The sequence below is a fragment of the Stenella coeruleoalba genome (assembly GCF_951394435.1).
Source record: "Stenella coeruleoalba genome assembly, chromosome: 2".
In the NCBI taxonomy this organism is placed as follows: domain Eukaryota; kingdom Metazoa; phylum Chordata; class Mammalia; order Artiodactyla; family Delphinidae; genus Stenella; species Stenella coeruleoalba.
In genome coordinates, this window is record NC_137147.1 from 162,617,607 (window position 1) to 162,643,581 (window position 25,975).

At 37.4% G+C, this 25,975-nt stretch overlaps 1 protein-coding gene across 5 annotated transcripts in view; it reads right to left on the reverse strand.

The window, feature by feature from the left end:
* Positions 1–25,975, reverse strand: part of UPF2 (UPF2 regulator of nonsense mediated mRNA decay) — a 212,927-nt gene that overhangs the window by 180,619 nt on the left and 6,333 nt on the right. For all 5 annotated transcript variants that reach the window (XM_079912671.1, XM_079912668.1, XM_079912669.1 and 2 more), the window contains exons 3-7: positions 23,466–24,245; positions 13,038–13,198; positions 3,251–3,448; positions 2,620–2,769; positions 1,261–1,364 (exon numbers count right to left, since the gene is read on the reverse strand). In XM_079912671.1, the coding sequence (XP_079768797.1) occupies positions 1,261–1,364; positions 2,620–2,769; positions 3,251–3,448; positions 13,038–13,198; positions 23,466–24,245 (1,393 nt within the window). The remainder of the gene's footprint in view (positions 1–1,260; positions 1,365–2,619; positions 2,770–3,250; positions 3,449–13,037; positions 13,199–23,465; positions 24,246–25,975) is intronic.

The window sequence follows — 25,975 nt, forward strand, 5'->3', positions numbered from 1 at the left end:
GCAGATCTTCCAAACACTTACACAGTATTTTTAAATTACATTATTTGACATCACCACTCATCTTATCAGAAAAGTCTCACCAATAAAGCCTCTTCAGAAAAGAACTGGGAAGATGTCACGCTTATGGTGGTGAACAGAAGTTTTCCAAAATTCTAATTTTTGCTGGAAAGTCAAATTTATCCACTGGCAATAAATACTTTTAGTTGTTTCCCTTGAAGTGAGAGGCTCACCTGTTCATGTTAGAAAAATGTCTGCTAAACACCCACGTCTGAATAACCACAGTTTGTCCATCAGTTCTTTCAAGTAAAAACAGTATTCTATGTAAAAAGCAACTAGTTTAGCTTGCAACTCAATCACACAAATGATTGAGGCAACCTTTCCTCGAGGCAACTTAGAGATAGTATATGTGCTTTACACGTCCTTCTTATTTTATCAAGTTAAAAGGAAGTGTACTTGGGCTTCCCTGGTGGCGCAGTGATTGATAGTCCGCCTGCCGATGCAGGGGACACGGGTTCGTGCCCCGGTCCGGGAAGATCCCACATGCCGCGGAGCGGCTAGGCCCGTGAGCCATGGCCGCTGAGGCTGCGCGTCCGGAGCCTGTGCTCCGCAGCGGGAGAGGCCACAATGGTGAGAGGCCCGCGTACCGCACAAAAAAAAAAAAAAAAAGGAAGTGTACTCGAAGACTGAAATGAAACAAAATTACTCCAATTTTTATGGATTCATCAGAGATTCTTAAGTGAAAGTAGCATTGTTCTTTTAATTGCAAATGCACGGCAGTGGCTACTAGTACAATCTACTACCCATGCAGCTTGATTCGTGTTAAAATGCCAGCAGCTTTACCCATCACCACTTTTGCAAATGTCAAAAACAGTGAAAAAGTGGGGAAAAAAAATCCTAGTATTAGTATGGAAAGAGTTTTGACCTTACAGACCCCTGAAAGTGCCTCAGAAGACACCAGGAATCTACAGAGCATACTTTAAGAACTTCTGGTCTAACACAGTATTTCCCACACTGAGGAATCCCTATGTGAAGGGGAGAGGTGTCAAGCTAACAGGATTCTAGAGACAGTTCCACCCCCAAACACAACATCTACAAACTGGCTACCACTGTATGTGTTTATTTTGAATTCCCATATTAGATTCCATTTGAAGAAATGGTTCATTCTACAGCCACAACAGTCCAAAAACCATAGACGTTCCTAATTCAAGCTATCCTACAAGGTCTACATGCTTGAGTAAAGTCACACAGAGGCAACCATACCTTGTCTATCAGATCACGGTTGACACAGTTGGGCAATTGCTGGAGAAAAGCATCTACTATGAGCTTGAGATGAGATCCAGTGCTGGCTTCTTCATCCTCTTGTTCTAACATGAAATTCGTTTTTAAACAGGTTTAAAAATATATATACATAGACAATATAAGAATAAAAACATCCAGTAAGAAGTTATCTGGGGCATAGATAATCTAGAGCACTTTTCTTACTCATGAAAAAATGAAGCATTTTTTGAGATATTACCCTAGAAAGTGTGGGTATCTTTAGAATCATAACCCTAAATCACTACTGTCTTTCAGATATCAACTATAAAAAGGCAAACTTTTACATGGTAAGTCATAAGTTGCATGTAGTTTTATAGTAGATCTGCTATTTTCATCTGTCATGCATCCCTTCTCCCATGTCTTCAATTAACAGTACGATCATCGCTTGCCCTCGAAGGCAATCCATGGGATTCTGATGGGGAAGGGTGCTGCCCAAGCACAGACACCACCACTCCTCTCGGCCACAGGCAAGCATGACACAGGACTAGCCAAGTCCTTCCATGAGGCTTATACACAGACAGTGAGAGACAAGCCCCTTTTCTTCTGATGTCACTAACTGGTTTGAGCCAAGGGTAGCCTCCAGCCATGCCTCACTCCCTTCATGACATGGATAAACAGAATCTGCAGTAGGAAACAATGAAGCCCATAGAGAGACAGGCAATACTGACAGAAGGTATCTTTCTAATAAAAAATCCTAACTAATAAAGAAACTTGATGGGAAGTATTCAGGAAATAATTAACAATGTGATAATTTTACTACTAAATATAAAACATTACTCAATTATAAAGATAAAATTACCACAGATGAACTGATATACTAATTGTCTTTTTAACTCTCAACTTTCAAATACACTTATGTTAAGACTGTAAACATTATATCAGCATTAGAATACATTAAGGACAATGCTAGCAAGTAGAGAAGTGTAAGAAATATATATTAACATTCAGATTATCACTAAAGTTTGTAGTCACATAATATAGGACATGCAGTATTTCTGTTCCAAATCAAATTCCAAAAAAGTGATAGCCTAGAAACAACAGGAAAACAAGGAATAAAAGAGTAAAGACCCATATTCTCAGGCGAGGGCTTTGTGTAGAAACACTAATCAAAACTTGGGAATTCCCCGGCAGTCCAGCGTTTAGGACTCCGTGCTCTCACTGCCGAGGGACCGGGTTCAATCGCTGGTCAGGGAACTAACATCCCACAAGTTGCAGAGCGTGGCCAAAAATAAATAAAATAAAACAGACGTTTAAAAAAAAAACAACTAGTCAAAAATTAAAATTTTTGGCAAAAGTGTTTACCTTGCTCATCAAGAAGTTTCTTTGTAAGATCTTCACCTTCATCTCCACCCTCTAGCTCCAAAGTGTCATCATTAATCTCTAGGTTCTCCAACTCAAGCTCCAAATCGTCAGGACTTGATACCTCCTTATTATCCTTAGGTTCCTTTGCCTCTGTTTGAAATCAAAGAATCAGTACCTCTGAATTAAAAGTCATATTGAAATCCTGCTGCAAAAACTACAAAGACTCACAAAATCTGCATCATTTGTCTTAGAATCTACATTTATACCTGGCAAGAAATTTGACATATTCAGATTTTTTAAAATACATTATGTTCACTGAGAACAAAGACCATAACTTCTTTGATTCTGTATGCCATCTGTTCACTGAAGAAATGAACAGATGGATGGATTGATGAATTGATGGAGACATACATGGCATGAGGATCTGTGGTAAAGATGAGGGGAAGATAAAGCTGATTAGATAAAGTGAACTCAAATTAATTAAGATGTCCATATTATTCTGTCATTCATTTAATCTAGTGACTCAATGTTCGTATTACAAAACTAGTAAATAAAAAAAATTTACAAATATTATTTTGAAACTAATCTTTGTAGCACTTCAATATAAAAAAATTTGTCCTCCAGCACTTACCTTTGTAATCATCCTTGTTGGACTCTTTACTCTGACAACTTTTTTCATTATCTTTAAACAAGATGGCTGGAACAAAAGCTTTCAAATCAATGAGGTTCTCATAAAAATTCCGAGCATCTTCATCCTCCCATATACCACCTTCCAAGTCATATTCTCCAGGTTTACCAGGTGTAAATATATCAATTCCAGGCCCATGCTCTACAATAAAGTAAATCACAAGGAATTAAAACCAATAAACCTTGAATGCTTTGATTAACAGATGCTTCTTCAATCCACAAGCACTCTGAACTGTTCATGTAACAATCTTTACCAGAAAATCACAAACTGTGTTTTAAGTAAAGCTCTAAACCAGGACAGACAAGAGGAAAGCATAGGATAAAGATGCTTTTCTCTTAAATGTTTTAAGCAACTGATATGAGATTAAGTAGCTATTTGATATATTACGCCCACCTTCATAAAACTTAAAACCAATGTAAGAAATATATAAGCCTGGTCATTCCTAAACATCCAGCTTAAAGTCCCACCTCCCCTATGAAGCATTGTTTTAAGACTTGCAACCCTCTGTACAATTTATATCATAATTATCATCACAAGTTTATGGTTTATCTTACCATAAACGCTTAAGAAGTAACACTCCTTTTGGTATCTTACCATAAACCCTTAAGAAGCAACCCTCCTTTTGGTATTTACTTGGTATAAGACAGATTGCCATAAATGGTCAATTGATAAATAACTGGAAAGGAAGGGAAGGAATGATGAGGAAATATATAGATATTTCAGTAGAGAGTGGAAAACCATGTATAACACACACACACAGACACACACACACACACACACACACACAGTCTACCTTACATACAACTATACTTTCTTAAACTCAGAACATTAAAAGTAACTAATTTCCTACTTCATGATCATGAGACCATTCATGATTTTATCTATCCTCACTGTACATCTCTCCAAACTAGAGAATGATCCTGCAGATTAAAATTCACCCTGAGGGGTTCCTTGGTGGTGCAGGGGTTAAGAATCCTCCTGCCAATGCAGGAGACAAGGGTTCGAGCCCTGGTCCAGGAAGATCCCACATGCCGCAGAGCAACTAAGTCTGTGCGCCACAACTACTGAGCCTGCGCTCTAAAGCCCGCATGCCACAACTACTGAAACGCGTGCACCTAGAGCCCATGCTCCGCAACAAGAGAAGCCACCGCAATGAGAAGCCCGTGCACCGCAAGGAAGAGTAGTCCCCGCTCGCTGCAACTAGAGAAAAGCCCAAGAGCAGCAACGAACACCCAATGCAGCCGAAAATTAAGCAATTAATTATTTTTTTAAAAAAGAATCTAACAGAGCAGAAACCAGAATTAAAAACAAAAACAAAACAAAACAAAAAAATCCTGAGAGGGACTTCCCTGGTGGTGCAGTGGTTAAGAATCTGCCTGCCGAATTCCCTGGTGGTCCAGTGGTTAAGACTCTGTGCTCTCAATGCAGGGGGCAGGGGTTTGATCCCTGGCTGGGGAACTAAAATCCTGCATGATGCAGAGCATGACCCCCCAAAAATAAAAAAATTAAAAAAAAAACTAAAAGGATGTTTTGGGGCTTCCCTGGTGGCACAGTGGTTGAGAGTCCGCCTGCCGATGCAGGGGACACGGGTTCGTGCCCCGGTCTGGGAAGATCCCACATGCCGCGGAGCGGCTGGGCCCAGGGGCCATAGCCGCTGAGCCTGCGCGTCCAGAGCCTGCGCGTCCGGAGCCTGTGCTCTGCAACGGGAGAGGCCACAACAGTGAGAGGCCCGAGTACCGCAAAAAAAAAAAAGAATCTGCCTGCCAATGCAGGAGACACGGGTTCGAGCCCTGGTCCGGGAAGATCCCACATGCTGCGGAGCAACTAAGCCTGTGCACCACAACTACTAAGCCTGTGCTCTGGAGCCTGCGAGCCACAACTACTGAGCCCACGTGCCACAACTACTGAAGCCCACATGCCTAGAGCCCATGCTCCGCAACAAGAGAAGCCACCGCAACGAGAAGCCCCTGCACCGCAACTAAGAGTAGCTCCCGCTCCCCGCAACCAGAAAGCCCACGTGTAGCAACAAAGACCCAACGCAGCCAAAAATAAATAAATAAATAAATTTATTTATTTTAAATAAAAAATTAAAATGATGGCAGAACTTTGTCAACTTTGTTACACAGTATTTACATTTACATGGTATTAGGTATTATATGTAATCTACATGATGATTTAAAGTATATGGGAGAAAAAAAATAAATAAATAAAGTATATGGGAGGACGTGTGCAGATTATATGCAAATACTAAGCCATTTTATATGAGGGACTTGAGCATCATTGGAGGTCCTGGAACCAATCCCCTGCAGATACCAAGGAAGGACCATAAATGTATTCACAGTACACAACAGGTATTTTCTTACTGAGGATGTAAAATACAAAACACCTTCTTGTATTATAAAAGGACACTTTACAAATATTTCACTCTTAGATTTTTAAGTAAATAGGATTTTCAGATAGTTTTAAGATTAATAATGTATTAACATTTATCTACCGAAAGTAATTTTTCAAGTAGTTTTTGTGATATGTTAGAATAGTATATTAGGAGCCTTAACAAAAAGGAAGTCTAAAACACCTTAGAAATAATATGGAAAGTAACTCATCTTACAAAATGATAAACAATTTACTTTATAAAACTGCAAAGTAGGCTTTAGTTCTAAGTAACAATTTAATATAATATACCATGCAAAACAACTAAATTACCTTGGTTGTTTGGCCTGAGGCAACCCAACACTGGAGCCTACCTGGGCTCTTTGGTGGGGCTAATGGCAGACTCTGGGATGGCTCACACCAACGAGTACCTCCCAGAACTTCTGCTGCCAGTGTCCTAGTCCCCACGGTGAGCCACAGCCACCCCCCACCTCTGCAGGAGACCCTCCAACACTAGCAGGCGTGTGGATGAAACGCTCTTGGTGCTGCAACCAGGAGTCAGTGCTGTGCCTCTGACGTGGGAGAGCCAACTTCAGGACACTGCTCCACAAGAGACCTCTCAGCGCCACGTAATATCAAACGGTGAAAATCTCCCAGAGATCTCCATCTCAACACCAACACCCAGCTTCACTCAACGACCAGGAAGCTACAGTGCTGGACACCCTATGCCAAACAACTAGCAAGACAGGAACACAACCCCATCCATTAGCAGAGAGGCTGCCTAAAATCATAAGGCCACAGACACCCCAAAACACACCACCAGACGTGGACCTGCCCAACAGAAAGACAAGATCCAGCCTCATCCACCAGAACACAGGCACTAGTCCCCTCCACCAGGAAGCTTACACAACCCACTGAACCAACCTTAGCGACTGGGGTCACACACCAACAACTACGGGAACTATGAACCTGCAGCCTGCAAAAAGGAGACCCCAAACACAGTAAGATAAGCAAAATGAGAAGACAGAAAAACACACAGCAGATGAAGGAGCAAGATAAAAACCCACCAGACCTAACAAATGAAGAGGAAATAGGCAGTTTACCTGAAAAAGAATTCAGAATAATGATAGTAAAGATGATCCAAAATCTTGGAAATAGAATAGAGAAAATGCAAGAAACATTTAACAAGGACCTAGAAGTACTAAAGAGGAAACAAGCAACGATAAACAACACAATAAATAAAATTAAAAATACTCTAAAAGGGATCAATAGCAGAATAACTGAGGCAGAAGAACGGATAACTGACCTGGAAGATAAAATAGTGGAAATAACTACTGCAGAGCAGAATAAAGAAAAAAGAATGAAAAGAACTGAGGACAGTCTCAGAGACCTCTGGGACAACATTAAACGCACCAATATTTGAATTATAGGGGTCCCAGAAGAAGAAGAGAAAAAGAAAGGGACTGAGAAAATATTTGAAGAGATTACAGTTGAAAACTTCCCTAATATGGGTAAGGAAATAGTTAATCAAGTCCAGGAAGCACAGAGAGTCACATACAAGATAAATCCAAGGAGAAACACGCCAAGACACATATTAGTCAATCAAAAATTAAAGAAAACATATTATAAGCAGCAAGGGAAAAATACCACACAAGGGAATCCCCATAAGGTTAACAGCTGATCTTTCAGCAGAAATTCTGCAAGCCAGAAGGGACTGGCAGGACATATTTAAAGTGATGAAGGAGAAGAACCTACAACCAAGATTACTCTACCCAGCAAGGATCTCATTCAGATTTGATGGAGAAATTAAAACCTTTACAGACAAACAAAAGCTGAGAGAGTTCAGCACCACCAAACCAGCTTTACAACAAATGTTAAAGGAACTTCTCTACGCAAGAAACACAAGAGAAGGAAAAGACCTACAATAACAAACCCAAAACAATTAAGAAAATGGGAACGGGAACATACATATCGATAATTACCTTAAATGTAAATGGATTAAATGCTCCCACCAAAAGACATACACTGGGTGAACGGATACAAAAACAAGACCCATATATATGCTGTCTACAAGAGACCCACTTCAGACCTAGGGACACATACAGACTGAAAGTGAGGGGACGGAAAAAGATATTCCATGCAAATGGAAATCAAAAGAAAGCTGGAGTAGCAATTCTCATATTAGACAAAATAGACTTTAAAATAAAGACTATTACAAGAGACAAAGAAGGACACTACATAATGATTAAGGGATCAATCCAAGAAGAAGATATAACAATTGTAAATATTTATGCAGCCAACATAGGAGCACCTCAATACATAAGGCAAATACTAATAGCCATACAGGGGAAATCGACAGTAACACAATCATAGTAGGGGACATTAACACCCCACTTTCACCAATGGACAGATCATACAAAATGAAAATAAATAAGGAAACACAAGCTTTAAATGATACATTAAACAAGATGCACTTAATTGATATTTATAGGACATTCCATCCAAAAACAACAGAATACACATTTTTCTCAAGTGCTCATGGAACATTCTCCAGGATAGATCATACCTTGGGTCACAAATCAAGCCTTGGAAAATTTAAGAAAATTGAAATTGTATCAAGTATCTTTTCCGACCACAACACTATGAGACTAGATATCAATTACAGGAAAAGATCTGTAAAAAATACAAACACATGGAGGCTAAACAATACCCTACTTAATAATGAAGTGATCACTGAAGAAATCAAAGAGGAAATAAAAAAATACCTAGAAACAAATGACAATGGAGACACAACAACCCAAAACCTATGGGATGCAGCAAAAGCAATTCGAAGAGGGAAGTTTATAGCAATACAATCCTACCTTAAGAAACAGGAAACATCTCGAATAAACAACCTAACCTTGCACCTAAAGCAATTAGAGAAAGAAGAACCAAAAAACCCCAAAGTTAGCAGAAGGAAAGAAATCATAAAGATCAGATCAGAAATAAATGAAAAAGAAATGAAGGAAACGAGAGCAAAGATCAATAAAACTAAAAGCTGGTTCTTTGAGAAGATAAACAAAATTGATAAACCATTAGCCAGACTCATCAAGAAAAAAAGGGAGAAGACTCAAATCAATACAATTAGAAATGAAAAAGGAGAAGTAACAACTGACACTGCAGAAATGCAAAAGATCATGAGAGATTACTACAAGCAACTCTATGCCAACAAAATGGACAATCTGGAAGAAATGGACAAATTCTTAGAAAAGCACAACCTGCCAAGACTGAATCAGGAAGAAACAGAAAATATGAACAGACCAATCACAAGCACTGAAATTGAAACTGTGATTAAAAATCTTCCAACAAACAAAAGCCCAGGACCAGATGGCTTCACAGACGAATTCTATCAAACATTTAGAGAAGAGCTAACACCTATCCTTCTCAAACTCTTCCAAAATATAGCAGAGGGAGGAACACTCCCAAACTCATTCTACGAGGCCGCCATCACCCTGATACCAAAACCAGACAAAGATGTCACAAAGAAAGAAAACTACAGGCCAATATCACTGATGAACATAGATGCAAAAATGCTCAACAAAATACTAGCAAAGAGAATCCAACAGCACATTAAAAGGATCATACACCATGATCAAGTGGGGTTTATTCCAGGAACGCAAGGATTCTTCAACATACGCAAATCAATCAACGTGATAAACCATATTAACAAAGTGAAGGAGAAAAACCATATGATCATCTCAATAGATGCAGAGAAAGCTTTCGACAAAATTCAACACCGATTTATGATAAAAACTCTGCAGAAAGTAGGCATAGAGGGAACTTTCCTCAACATAATAAAGGCCATATATGACAAACCCACAGCCAACATCATCCTCAATGGTGAAAAACTGAAACCACTTCCACTAAGATCAGGAACAAGACCAGGTTGCCCACTCCCAGCACTCTTCTTCTTTTTTTTTTTTTTGCGGTACGCAGGCCTCTCACTGTTGCGGCCTCTCCCATTGCAGAGCACAGGCTCCAGACGCGCAGGCTCAGCAGCCATGGCTCACGGGCCCAGCCGCTCATCACCACGTGGGATCTTCCCAGACCGGGACACGAAACTGTGTCCCCTGCATCGGCAGGCGGACTCTCAACCACTGCGCCACCAGGGAAGCCACTCTTATTCAACATAGTTTTGGAAGTTTTAGCCACAGCAATCAGAGAAGAAAAGGAAAAAAAAGGAATCCAAATCGGAAAAGAAGTAAAGCTGTCACTGTTTGCAGATGACATGATAGTATACATAGAGAATCCTAAAGATGCTACCAGAAAACTACTAGAGCTAATCAATGAATTTGGTAAAGTAGCAGGATACAAAATTAATCCACAGAAATCTCTGGCATTCCTATACACTAATGATGAAAAATCTGAAAGTGAAATTAAGAAAACACTCCCATTTACCATTGCAACAAAAAGAATAAAATATCTAGCAATAAACCTACCTAAGGAGACAAAAGACCTGTATGCAGAAAATTATAAGACACTGATGAAAGAAATTAAAGGCGATACAAATAGATGGAGAGATATACCATGTTCTTGGATTGGAAGAATCAACATTGTGAAAATGACTCTACTACCCAAAGCAATCTACAGATTCAATGCAATCCCTATCAAACTACCACTCGCATTTTTCACAGAACTAGAACAAAAAGTTTCACTATTTGTATGGAAACACAGAAGACCCCGAATAGCCAAAGCAATCTTGACAATGAAAAACGGAGCTGGAGGAATCAGGCTCCCTGACTTCAGACTATACTACAAAGCTACAGTAATCAAGACAGTATGGTACTGGCACATAAACAGAAATATAGATCAATGGAACATGACAGAAAGGCCAGAGATAAACCCACGCACATATGGTCACCTTATCTTTGATAAAGGAGGCAGGAATGTACAGTGGAGAAAGGACAGCCTCTTCAATAAGTGATTAAGATCACTTATAAGAGATTAGATCACTCCCTAACACCATACACAAAAATAAGCTCAAAATGGATCAAAGACCTAAATGTAAGGCCAGAAACTATAAAACTCTTAGAGGAAAACATAGGCAGAACACTCTATGACATAAATCACAGCAAGATCCTTTTTGACCCACCTCCTAGAGAAATGGAAATTAAAAACAAAAATAAACAAATGGGACCTAATGAAATTTCAAAGCTTTTGCACAGCAAAGGAAACCATAAACAAGACCAAAAGACAAGCCTCAGAACGGGAGACAATATTTGCAAATGAAGCAACTGACAAAGGATTAATCTCCAAAATTTACAAGCAGCTCATGCAGCTCAATAACAAAAAAACAAACAACCCAATCCAAAAATGGGCAGAAGACCTAAACAGACATTTCTCCAAAGAAGATATACAGATTGCCAACAAACACATGAAAGAATGCTCAACATCATTAATCATTAGAGAATTGCAAATCAAAACTACAATGAGATTATCATCTCACACCAGTCAGAATGGCCATCATCAAAAAATCTAGAAACAATAAATGCTGGAGAGGGTGTGGAGAAAAGGGAACACTCTTGCACTGCTGGTGGGAATGTGAATTGGTACAGCCACTATGGAGAACAGTATGGAGGTTCCTTAGAAAACTACAAATAGAACTACCATATGACCCAGCCATCCCACTACTGGGCATATACCCTGAGAAAACCATAATTCAAAAAGAGTCATGTACCAAAATGTTCATTGCAGCTCTATTGACAATAGCCAGGAGATGGAAGCAACCTAAGTGTCCATCATCGGATGAATGGATAAAGAAGATGTTGCACATATATACAATAGAATATTACTCAGCCATAAAAAGAAACGAAATTGAGTTATTCGTAGTGAGGTGGATGGACCTAGAGTCTGTCATACAGAGTGAAGTAAGTCAGAAACAGAAAGACAAATACCATATACTAACACATATATATGGAATCTAAGGAAAAAAAAAAATGTCATGAAGAACCTAGGGGTAAGATGGGAATAAAGACACAGACTTACTAGAGAATGGACTTGAAGATATGGGGAGGGGGAAGGGTAAGCTGTGACAAAGTGAGCAAGTGGCATGGACATATATACACTACCAAACGTAAAATAGATAGCTAGTGGGAAGTAGCCGCATAGCACAGGGAGATCAGCTCGGTGCTTTGTGACCACCTAGAGGGGTGGGATAGGGAGGGTGGGAGGGACGGAGACGCAAGAGGGAAGAGATATGGGAACATATGTATATGTATAACTGATTCACTTTGTTATAAAACAGAAACTAACACACCATTGTAAAGCAATTATACTCAAATAAAGATGTTAAAAATAAGTAAAATAAAGTAGAATCTCAGCCTTAAAAAAAAAAAACAAAAAACTAAATTACAAATAAAAATAAGCACAGAAATATTAGTATCGCAAATGTCCAATTCACTTTATTACCTATCCAAGAAATAAAGTAAATCTTTCCAAGTATGGTTTAAGACAGGCCCCTGTTAGACACAATCTAAGGATATCTATTACAAAAGAACCTGAAGGGACTTCCCTGGTGGGGCAGTGGTTAAGAATCCCCCTGCCAATGCAGGGGACTCAGGTTCGAGACCTAGTCCGGGAAGATCCCACATGCCGCGGAGCAACTAAGCTCGTACACCACAACTACTGAGCCTGTGCTCTAGGGCCTGTGAGCCACAACTACTTAGCCCATGCGCTGCAACTACTGAAGACTGTGCACCTAGAGCCCGTGCTCCACAACAAGAGAAGCCAACGCGATGAGAAGCCTACGCACCACAATGAAGAGTAGCCCCTGCTCACTGCAACTAGAGAAAGCCCATGCACAGCAACGAAGACCCAACACAGCCAAAAATTAAATAAGTAAATTTATTATTGAAAAAGAAAAGAGGGCTTCCCTGGTGGCGCAGTGGTTGAGAGTCCGCCTGCCAATGCAGGGGACACGGGTCCACGCCCCGGTCCGGGAAGATCCCACATGCTGCAGAGCGGCTAGGCCAGTGAGCCATGGCCGCTGAGCCTGCATGTCCAGAGCCTGTGCCCCACAACGGGAGAGGCCACAACAGTGAGAGGTCCGCATACCGCAAAAAAGAAAAGAACCTGAAGAAATTTATTGTATCATATGAATTAATTATTATTCTCTAAGTGCAAAGCCTTTTCCATTCAGAGAAGCATTTCAAGTGGATTTTCAATGTTCTTATTAGGTCTTAATACTACTTCTTCATTTAAAAAATTTTAAAGACTTTTCAAAACATCCATTTTAAATATTACACATCTGAGAAGACTAAAGATGTAAGTGATTATTGTCTACTAAAAAAAATCACAATGTTTGTTTTTAAGGATATCTTACCTTCTGGTGTTGGTTTGTCTTGAGGAAGATCTGGCATATTTTCATCCAAAAGGTCTGCTAAGGATTGAGAATTTGCCAGCAGCTTCTGATAAGACATAGCAAATTCCTCATACTGTTTATGTCTATCTTCGCTCAGCTCCCCTTTAGAATGTAGAATACGCCTATAAACAAATGATGAAATAATCTGATAATCTTATCAAAATAGATGGGATCATGTATTATTACATTGGGAATGTTCCATAAAATTTGACTTTATCACACAAGCTTATTAACACAATCTTCTTTAACAACTTATTTTTAATACTTAACTTTCATGACGTATCTGAAATTAAAACTTGTACAACAAATTCACCTAAACAATTAAAGTTTTTTAAACAATTAAATTTTCACATTGGTTCTTCAGAAAACATGAAGTGTGATTAACAATTATGCTTGCAGAAGTATAAAATTCAACAGTATACCACTAATTTTTAGTATTTTGTTACAGCCATATTCCCATCAGACATACAAGTTGGTTTTCAAAAACAGCATGTTATAGAAAGAATCAGTATCTTTAAACTTTCACAATGATTTGATTCGAGATTATCTTGAAAAAGCCTACATCTTCCTTGTAGTCAATTCTCAAGCTACTGTGCAAGCACTCGTTATTTATCCATTTAACAAATATTAACTGAGCAAACCCACTTAATCAAGGCCAGGCCGCCCTGAGGAGCAGAGGACACAAGTACTCCTGCGCTCTGCAAACAGTTCACTAATAAGCCACCCATAATTAGAAATGTAAAACTAATGAAAATTTTCAAATTGTATAAAGTAAAAATTTTACTGTAGTAGTTTAGATGGTTGAAATGTCTATAGCTGGACCCAATTTTTCTACAACTAAATATTTATGTAGTAGTGTAACATCTGAAATTTATAAACCTTAATACAAATACAATATGGATTTCAAAAATCAATTATAAATTGTAAATTAAGTCATTTTCAAAAGTAATATTTAAAAGTATTTTTTATTCCTTGTTTTGAGTTTCCTTATGAACAGTGAAGAAAATGAGAGAGTTTTGTGTGTGTTATCTCCGTAAAGTTATAGAAAATGAAGTAGAAAATCCATCCCTACACTTATTTATCCCTGCTTATTTGAAACAATTTCCAAAGTTTCCCATCTTATCCCATTCTTATCCACAGAAACTTTTGTTTAAATGCTGCAATATTCCAAATATCAACATTTTCTATTTTTAGGAATAGTAGTTCCCATTTACAAGCACAAGATAGATCAATACAAAGATCAATTATTATTCATTAAATCTAATTCTTTTTTTCCCCAAATCTGGCCTATTAGGATCGAAAGTGAGAATTTTTCACTCATTTTCTTGTGATTTAAATACACATCAGACAATATCATTCTACAAATAGATAAGATAAGTAAAATGCCAAGATAGTTTAACCATAATAATCCAGGCTAAAAAGTATTCCTCTAACAACACTGTCATTAAGGAAGTTTCTTTCTCTCTTCAAACATATATTTCAGACTAACTTTACAGGCAAAAACAAAGTTTCTTTCAGTAAGTTTTATGAATGAATTTTTTTAAAGCAAAAACCCAGGCATTTAAAAATATTCAAGCCATGAAAGAAATGACTGACAATACTTTAAATGAGCTTGTTAGAACTTTTAATTAGAAGTCATGTCATTTTTGAAGTTAAAAAAGCCATTAAAATTAAATAATTTGAATAAATACTACTCAAAGGCTGGCTACTCTAAAATGTTCTACAATTATTAGGAAAAATGTTAATTAATAAAAACTTGAGTTTATTCAGAAACAAATTATGTTAAAAGGGATAATAGTTCCAAGGGATTTCAAAACCTCTAATGACAACTAAGATGCAAAATTATTTCAGCTTGAAACGAAATTGGAAAATATCTCAAAATACCATGAACCTGGAACTTTATTTCTCTAACAAGTTGACATTCTGGTCACCTGAAGAACATACACCCAGTTTAGGTTATACAATATTCACTAAGGATTTATGACATACAAGCTGTAGCAAGGTGGTGACTATTTTATCAGAACAGAAAATGAATTCTTTTTTCCAGTATCAACTTCACTTTCAAAGTTTTGCCTGGGACTTTGCATGGGTAAATTAAAAATGACTGAATTCTACGAGGGGTCCCTTTGTATGCATTCAGTTCCTTTCCATTTCTCCTGGAACCAGTTAAAACTTTGAAGCTTCAGAGATATTCCTCGTCCTCCCAAAACCTCAATTCCACAATTAAACTTTTAACAGTACTAATTTACCTAACTATGTAATTAATACGTGTTTAGGTTATTGTCTAATGAGAATAGTGGGGAGGGCGGTTAGATTTTGGTTGACTGGTTTTCTAATCGAATCTTATACTACGCACTCAGAAAGCAGTACAGGATACCAATGAAATGGCATTAGAAGAGTTCTGTTATACACAAAACTTATATAGTCATATGTATTTTTTCCTTGACCATTTATTTAATATACATTTCCTAAACATCTGACAAATCCTATAGCATGTAGTAAGACTATAGACTTCAAGCAAAGAAAGAACTCATCACCGGTACCAGAAAATTCAAAATCCCTAGTCATTTAGAGGTTCTAATGAAATTTAAATGAAACAGTTTCTAGTTAATGTACTATATAAGTCAGTTTTTATAAGTTTATGAAGTCCATGTGGAAGTTTTTCAGTTTGATTAAATTTTAGACCTGTATGAGGGAACTAAATATACACAGCACCTTTGACCAGAGTACCTTTTCTGTACATCAGTATAAATCTCACCAAAATTTCTTATGTAAATTCCATGGGAATATATCACTAAGCAAAATCAAGCTAAAGATATGATTCATAACATATCACTTTAATTACAATCTCTTCAGAAACACATCTATTACACAAAGCTGCTTTGAAGCCATTATTCTAAGACTGTCATAAACCAGAGGTCAGCAAACTTTTACTGCAAAGCGCCAGATAATAATTATTTTAAGCTTTGCAGACCATATGGTCTTTGTTGCGACTACTCAACTCTGCTGATATAGCACAAAAGCAGCCACAGACAATATGTAAACAAACGAGTGTGACTATGCTCCAATAAAACTTTATTTATGGACACTGAAGTCTGAACATCACATAGTTTTACTATTTCACAAAATGTTCTTCTTTTGATTTTTTTGAACCATGTAAAAAAGTAAAGACCATTCTTAGCTCACCGGCTGTACAAAAACGAGTGGTGGGCCTAATCTGGCCTGCAGGCCATAGTTTGCCAATCCCTGTCATAACTGGAGATAACTGAGTATCACTGTTAAATATATTATAAACAAGTTCATTCTCTCTCCTGGTATCACGGAACAATAGGGAAGAAATAGTACCATAAAGATATGAAAAGTAAGCAATGAAAACAAAACTAATTCCAAGTCTTATTCACTGTAATAAAAAAAATAAGAAAGTAGACCTCCTTCACCCAAAATATGAGATATCACTATCTGGGAGGACCCCCTAAGGTATATCAATCCTTGATTTCTGGAGTGTTTTTTATATTATATTTAATATTAATTTAACTTAATATTGTAAAACTGACAGAAAATTTCAAATAGTCCATTCTGGAATCTAGCATTATATCTCATAAATAAGAAAAGCCACAGATGCCTCAAAAAATTCTAGTATTGAGACATTCGGTTTTCTTTTTTTCCATTTTTTTTCATTTTTATTGTTACTGCCTGACTTTCTTGCTATTTCTTTTATTTTGTACAGTGTTTATTCTGTTGTTTCGTATTGTTTTTAAAAATGAATTTTTAAAATAACCCATGAAAGTTTAAGAAGTTTAACATACAAATTTTCAAAATCATAAAAAGGCACAAAGAGAAATTCTCATTCAAAAACCTTTCTGAAGGATTGAGCAGGCAATATACTATTAATGGTGAACTAACATTTATTGAATACTTACAATGTGCCAGATACTGTTATTAAATGCTTTTACACATATGAGTTCACTGCATTGCTCACATGTACCTCAGAGGTAGAGTGCTATTGTTATCCCATTTTACAGAAGAGAAAACCAAAGCACAGAGATGTGAGGTAACTTGCCCAAAGTTACAGAATGAGTAAATGACATCTAAAACTTGAACCCAAGCAGTCTGGCTCCAAAGTCCATTCTCATAACTACTGGATTATACTGCCTCTCAAATAAAATTTAAATTATCCACTTGGTACCTTATTTTGAATTAGGATGTCTCTCAAATGCATATCAAAGGCAAGCCTTCCCACATTGAGGTTCTTGTTTTATATTCTCTTTTGGGTCCTTCTTTTGTTTGGATTTGACTTTGTTAAGTCCTGAGTAGCTAATGAGTTTACTAGACACCTTAGGACTTCCCTGGTGGCGCAGTGGTTAAGAATCTGCCTGCCAATGCAAGGGACACAGGTTCAAGCCCTGGTCTGGGAAGATCCCACATGCCACAGAGCAACTAAGTCCATGCGCCACAACTACTGAGCCTGAGCTCTAGAGCCCACAAGCCACAACTACTGAGCCACGGGCCACAACTACTGAAGCCTGCGCACCTAGAGCTTGTGCTCTGCAGCAAGAGAAGCCACCATAATGAGAGGCCCGCGCACCACAACCAAGAGTAGCCCCCGCTCACCGCAACTAAAGAAAGCCTGCGCACAGCAACGAAGACCCAACACAGCCAAAAACAGAAAAACAAAAAAAAACAAAAAAGAGTAGCCCCTGCTCGCCACGACTAGAGAAAGTCCACGCACAGCAACAGAGACCCAAATGCAGACAAAAATAAATAATTAATTTTAAAAATATATAACATTAAAAATAATAATAAAAAAATAAGTACTAAATGCAGATGAAAATGAGTACTATGGAAGATGTGAAAAATACAGAGTGAAAAGGTAGGAAAGAACCTGATTCTATCATTTGCTATCCAAGTCACATTGGGCAAGCTCTTTAATCCCTAAATCGGATCCATCACCTTCAAAATACAGGTATTTCTTTCAAGGGTACTGTGAGGATCAATTGAAATCATACATCTGATGCACTATATCAATGTAAAACAGTATTTTCATGAAAAAAAAAAAGCCAGAGCTCACTGCAGAAAAAGCAAGAACTTCAAGGCCAAGTATTATTTTGATCTTCTATTAGCCAAGTTAAAAAAGAAAAAAATCTTGAAAAGACCACAGAAAATCCATTTTAGCTTTGTTCTTATGCAGTCATGCAAAACAACATAGAACACATGGCCAAATCTTGAAAAAATAACCATGAAGCAGACCCATGAAAAACTACTAGGTTTCACTTTTCGTCTCCTTTAGCGCTCTATCAAATTCTCATGAGAACTTAAATTTTCTTGTGGTTTCATTTTAGAATTTGGTTACAGATGTTGTACAATCTTATATGAAAAGAGACTAGAGCAATAGTTAAGCATAACTGTACCCAAAGATTTATTAACCAACTATGTCAAAGTCTTTGACTCAGAATTAGAAATTATCTGGAAGGAGGTAATAATTTTGAAGCATTTATAAAATTGTTAAAGCCTCTGTAAGTCTAAAGCACAGTGATATAACATTTTAATAGTGCTTAAACATTACTACACAATTTATTAAACAATCTCCCTGTAAAGGCAAGGTACAACTTATCTGGAAAGAATATGAAAGGTAAAAGCAACACTATTTAAATTCAGGTTGATGTGTTTTCAGATTTCAACACTGTTAAAGTAATGCCTCATGAATTTGCAATAATAAAAGAAACCTCTGGCGAGGGCGGGTGATGAATTGGGAGACTGGGATTGACATATATACATTAATATGTATAAAATGGATAACTAATAAGAACCTGCTGTATAAAAAAATAAAATAAAATTCAAAAAAAAAAAAAAAGAAACCTCCCTGGTTTTATTAACACGGGAAAAGCCTACATTCTACCTACATTTTTCTTCCTTACTAAACTTTAAATCATTTACTGCTGTTGGACAGAGCATGCAATCATGAAGGTCATAATTCACCAGTACTGAAAAGAGAAACATACCCCCACTCCCACCAATAAATAAGGAAAAAAAAAGAAATTAAGACACTTGAGAATTATTCAAGCAAGAATTCTGACTTAATATCTGAATTCATGATTTCACTATACTGCTAGAAATGAACTGTTACACAATTAACATCAAGTTACATCTAATAAACTTAAATCATTTATTTACCCGATTTTTATTAAATGCCAAAAAAATACTAGATTATGTTACCTTAATGAGAATAATATCTCAAAGTACAAAGCATTTCAAGTATAAAGAGCACTGAACATAAAAAAAAAAACTTAGCAAGAAGTAAAGCTATTAATTCTAAATTGGCAAATATTACTAAATGATCTTTTAAATGTGTAAATATTAATTCCCCAGATCAATCACTTAACCAAATGCATTTTAAAAATAAGATTTGTACTTAAAGTATGAAAAGCTTATAAATTCAAATTTATTAGAATTCACCCAATGCTAGGGTCAATTGTATTGCTAGCTGACAACTGTAAATCCCTCAGGGGGCTAGAAACAGAAGTAGCTATCTAAAATCTATCAGCCGAGATAACAGCTGAGATTCGATAGGTCTTATTCAGTCACCGTCTTCATTCATTCATTACAGTGTTTTTAAGAAAACACCAGAGATTTTATTACTCTATTTTTTTATTTGGTTAAATCAATTTTTAAGTAAAGACTTTAATGAGTACAGACTAACACTTCACAACCCCTAAGCACAGTGCCATCTCCCAAGTTAATTAAAATGACCAAGAGCATTTATAATCCATAGACTGAAAATATAGTCACTTTTTTAAAACCATCATTATGAGTTATTGAATAAAGGCTTAAAGTATTTCAACTATGTACGAGCATTAAATACTCACTAGCTTGGCACTTAGATTTCTAGCATTATCATGCCTAAGAGAAACCTTACTGGGAAAAAACGATTGCCTATGATTTATTCCTATGATACAGAAAAACTTCAAAACACCTACTGGACAATGATTGGGAGCGAGAAACTTTTGGAAACTGGTCATTTTAACTGTAACGTACCCTCTTAGAAGTAAGGAGACTAACATTAGGCCAAGTAGGGACTCTGCACTAACCAATTCCTCATGTCTTCTTTGCTCAGTCAGGCATTTAAATCCTCACTACAGAGGCTGCTCAAGTTGAAGCTATCCTAAGGCATGAGTGACTTATTAAGCTATATGCCAATTATTTTCTACATTGTGATTAAGATTCTCACATTCCCCCAAATTACTGCATCTAATTGGACAGTCCCTGTGATAAAATAACTGCTACCATGCTAAGGTCAATTTACACTTAGTAAATAACCTCCTCTAATAACCAACCATAGTTAATAGTTCTGTATTAAAATGAGTAAGTTTCTAGAAAAAGGCCATAAAGCTGTGCTCTCAACACAAGATCCTGTTCAAAATTTTCTTGCGTGACTTTAATAACAAAAAAAAAGGTCTCCTTATCTAATCTAAATGTGACCAATGCATAAGTACAATTAATAATATACACATCATTGGGACTTCCCTGGAGATCCAGTGGTTAGAACTCAGTGCTTTCACTGCCGTGGCCTGGGTTCAATTCCTTGTTGGGGAACTAAGATCCCACAAGCTGCGCAGTGCAGCAAACACACACACACACATCATCATCATCATCGATTATCATTAGGCTAACATAATATGCTAAAAGTATCTAAATAAAGTTTCAAAGAGGTAAGTCTGTATTAGGTATAAAAAAATTATTTCACTAGTTCGAGGTGAAGAACTGGCTGAGCAGCAGTTCCTCTGAGAAATTAGTCTTTAGGTGTAACAAAAAGTCAAGACTGACAAGGCAGCTATAAAAACTAATGGAATTGTAGGTCACAAGCAGATAAGAAGGCATCCAAAACAAACGTCCTAAGGATAGTGAAGTGTCTGGAAATCATGTAGCATACTAAGGGAACCAGAGGTATTTAGCCTGGAGAAGATGAAAGGGAAACATCTTGGCAGTCTGCAAATATTTGAGACATCCTGGTGTAAAAGAAGAGACATGTCACATGCCAGTGCTTCTCAAACTATCTGCCATAAAGGAATAATTTTCTTTCCAATCACAGCACAGCTATAAAACACAGTGACAATATCATGGCAATGGAGAATTGCTATCAAAATGTCTAAATGGTTAGTCTCAGTTTCTCAGCTTAATTCATGGTGAACAGGTAAACAGTTCATGGACCCCCACTTTGAGTAGCTTTATTCCATCTGTATCAGAAAAAAGAAGTAAATCAAAGGGAACCATTACATGGGGCGTTAAACATCAGCCTGAATTCCTAGCAAATAGGTATGTCCAACAGTGGAATGGCTCAGAGCACTGAGCTCGAGAAGTTTTCAGAAGGATAATTTATGTCAGATAATCTATAAAATGGATTCCATTTTGCATTGGAAGGATGACCAGATTAAATCATTACAGACTCTCTACCCTATAAGCTTCTGTGAGGCCAATCAAAAACACACACACAAAACCCTTAAAGTAGCCAATAAAAAGTAATCAAAACATACTTTCAAAATCAGCTGTGATGTATTAGGTAGGACACACGAGAAATGGAAAAAGAGTAGAAAACTTGGGGAAAAAAAGAAAGAAAAAAAAACAAAAAACTTTGGGGCTTCCCTGGTGGCGCTGTGGTTCAAATCCGCCTGCCAATGCAGGGGACAAAGGTTCGATCCCGGGTCCAAGAAGATCCCATATGCCGCGGTGCAACTAAGCCCATGCTCCACAACTACTGAACCTGCACTCTAGAGCCCGCGTGCCACAACTACTGAGCCCATGTGCCACAACTACTGAAGCCCACGTGCCTAGAGTCTGTGCTCCACAATAAGAGAAGCCATGGCAATGAGAAGACCGCGCAATGCAACTAAGAGTAGCCCCCACTCGCCGCAACTAGAAAAAGCCGCAGCCAAAAATAAAATAAATAAATTTTAAAAAAGAAACGGGGCTTCCCTGGTGGCGCAGTGGTTGAGAGTCCGCCTGCCGATGCAGGGGACACGGATTCGTGCCCCCGTCCGGAAAGATCCCACATGCCGCGGAGCGGCTGGGCCCGTGAGCCATGGCCGCTGATCCTGCGCATCCGGAGCCTGTGCTCCGCAACGGGGGAGGCCACAACAGTGAGAGGCCCAAGTACCGCAAAAAAAAAAAAAAAAAAAAGAGAAGTCACCACAATCAGAAGCCCGTGCACCGCAACAAAGAGTAGCCCCTGCTCGCCGCCATTAGAGAAAGCCCGTGCACAGCAACGAAGACCCAACACAGCCATAAATAAATAAATTAATTAATTATTTTAAAAAAACAGCCCTTGCTATTCAAAAGCAAAAAAACGAGGATGCTTTTTTTTAAGAAACATTAAGGAGCACCGCTGCCATCTTAAATTCTCACCTCTTAGTGATCTTCAGCCACCAAGGATTTTTCCATATAGTCTCTGCACCTATCTTACCCCTGACCTAACTGAACTACCGGCATACACTATTGCAGTCTTTTCTGGTTGAGTCAATCACCTTCTAGTGGTAACTACTTAAACCAGTCAGTCCTCTCCAACTACAGGCTTATAGGAATAAGTGTTCTCCCCACGACACGCACTTTAAATAGTTATAGAGTATCCAACCAAAGGCTACTGCTGTTGCCTCCTTTCTGTACCCCTTCAGCCCTCCTCCAAATCCAACCCTCCATAAAGTTGACCTAATACCCACCAACTGCACCTACTTCTAGCTTGTTGATGCCTTCTAGGTGCAGATGCTACACAGTAGTCTACAGTATCTTGTAACTGTCAAAGGTGGCCTAAATCAGGCACACACATTCCTTTAGAATTTTGAATGGATGTCCCCAGGAGAAAGACTCCCATAAATGCATAGTTGCACTTGAAGAATTTTTTCACAGCTACTTTGGTACACTATTTTTCAAATTTCTAATCTAAAGTATCACTGATAATGAATGACTTGTTTTCTTAAAAAGCGAGTATCAACAGTGACATCAATAAACTTAAAATACAAAACAATGAAAGCAAACCTGTTATAGAGAGGGAACACCGAAACACACAGAAAAATAGCAGATAAGTTAAAGTGACAGAAAAAGAAAACTTATCCCTCAACATTAAGGAGTTTTTTAAATCACAGGAAGAAAACAGATCCACAAAGTAAAAATCACCACATACTTGCCGGATTTCTTTCAAAATCAGAAACAAAAATCTATTGAAGACTCACATTTAAACATGAGTACTTAGATTGTTACACTGTGAAATTTTCCTGGAATGTTAAGAAATCACCTGCAATGAGCCCTTTTCCAAAAGTTCTTTCAGTGGCATGAAGACTTTAAAATTTTTTAAGTATGAGCTCCAAAATAAATTCTCATTTCTGAGAAACATTTGAAAATCACCTGTTTTGTCTCTCAGTATTCTGTAGCTCCCTGTGGTCCCTTTTCAGGTGTTTGGTCAAAGACGTAAAGTATTCTTTTAAAAGATTCTGGAAAGGTTGCTGTTTCTCTGGACTAATTATCTCACTAGGAGGAAAACTCAAATTAAACTTCTCTGCAGCACTCTTTACTTTCCTTGGTACAAGTCCAGCAATATCATCTCCACAATGTCGACAAAAACTAATCACCACAGAAACATGGGTATGGGATTCCCGATCAGCATTAATAATATTTTTTAGCTGTTCATAGATTACGGAAAGACCTTCCTTGTCAGTGAAAATCCCAACTATTGTCAATTCTGCAATGAAACGCAAATCAGTTCTTAACTTGGTAATGTTAGGTGTTTTCTCTTCTTTCCTTGCTTCAAAATGTTTTTTCCAAACCTGAAGAAGTGATGGGGCAAAGTCGGCGTAACGCTGGTGAAAGAGAGAGCATAAGTGCACAGCACAATTCACATCAGATATTTTTAGCTTTGCTTCCACAATAGAAGCTACAGCCTCTGCAATGTACTTGCTTAAATTTAGGCCATTAAAATCATGGGACAAGGAGTCTCTCTGTTGTTCCGTAATAGTTTTTAGTTTCTTGACAAAAGCGGTATTTTTCTTCAAACTTGAGTCTAGTCGGCTAAAGAAATTTTCCTCTGGTCGGTTGTCTGGAGCATTTTGGTTTCTGCTGCGAAGTTCCTTCCTTAACTGATGTCGTTCCCAAGCCTCCTGATGAAGCTGAAGGGATTCCTCTTTCTCTCTATATAAAAAAACAAACAAACACGTAAGTAAAATACCCTGTATATTTTGAAGCATCACTGATGAATCCTATCAGAGTGAAAGCCAATGAAAAGGTGATCAGAAAAGCAACAGAATCCAAGAGGAACAAAAGATGCAAGAGGCCCTTTCACTACTAAAGACATCTGATTAATGACTTAAGATAATGAGAACCCATTCTACTGATAACACCAAAAGTGGCAGAGCGGAGGATTCTGAATAACTAGATTAAAAATCATTCTGCCAACTGGCAAGCTAAATGGATAAAACACTTTTATTTGTCAACTCTAACTCAATAAAGCTGAAAAAAAAAATAAATGGATAAAACACATGATGCTTAATATGAAAAAACAAAGTAATAACGTTTGAGAAAGATAACCTAAAACAAATAAAAGCATTGGGAAAACAGAAAAACAAAAAATGTCCACAAAGAATATTTTAATTAAAGAATAAACATTATAAAAGAATGCATTAAAATGTTTTGAAATGTTACGTACCATTTCTCCATACTTCAACATTAAACAAACCTTTATTAATAAAAGTACTTGCTAGGTTTAGGTCTTAAAATTCAAGTGTAATTAAGAAAGCTTGTATAGGAACCAGAAGAACTATAGGATAAAAGCACTTTAATAAAAGGTTAACAGACTCAGTGTATCCTGAAAAGAATAATTAAAAACAAATCTACCTATGTTTCCACTAAAAAGATGGGACATGTTTAAACTGTAGAAGCAGTAAAATAACTTGGGCAGGAGTGGGAGAGTGGAGACAATCTGACTTTGAGGTTTCTGAGATACCAAAATATGTAGCTTTAAAATATAAATTTCTAATAAAATAGATTTTCATCTTTCTGAGATAACCATCCCTGAGCTACATAATTCTATGATTTTTCCACTAACAGCCACAATATGTTAACAGAGAGTTGCATCTACCACTGGGAACAGGGACATGTGAGTATCTCTTGGAAGCCTCCCAGCCACACAGAAATGCAAGATTAGCAGTGAGAGTACACGTTAAGAAAGCATAACTCATTACGTGTATGCACTCAAGAACTCCATTACCATCTTTATTAGAAACACTTTGATATATAATTAATATATATACATACATACACACACACACACACACACTTACTTAAGGTATTTATTTATATTTATAAATTTACAGGTGAAATAATGTGATGCTTTAAAATACTCTAAAGGAAAAAAATGTGAATTGTTGATGCTGCGTAGATGGGGAGGGGTGGTAGATCATTTCATTCTACTTTTTGCACCCTTGAATTTTTCCCAGTAAGAAGTTGGGGTTTTGGTTGCTGTTGTTTTTTTAAGCTCTTTGTATAGGAGGGGTGAGAGAACAAAACTTACAGTGAAATTAAACATCCTTGTGAATTGTTTTTTTAAAACTAAAATAGAAAATAAGCAAGAAACTCTCAAGAATCATGGTTCTGAATATTCCAAAACAGGTCACTACTACTGCTTTTCAGACCCAAGGCTCCAGTTCCTCATTAAAAACAGAGGTACAAAAGAGCTTTGGTAAGAAAGTAGGTAGCTGAGCTGTTCTAGAGATTCATGAAAATTCATGTTTGCAAACAGCTTTTTAAATTATATTTATGAAGGGAGGAGCTCATGCACCATTCAACAACTGTCATTTCTGCTACATCCTGGTAGTCTTCCCAGGAGGACTACCTCGTTTTTCACCAGTTCATTATATCACTTG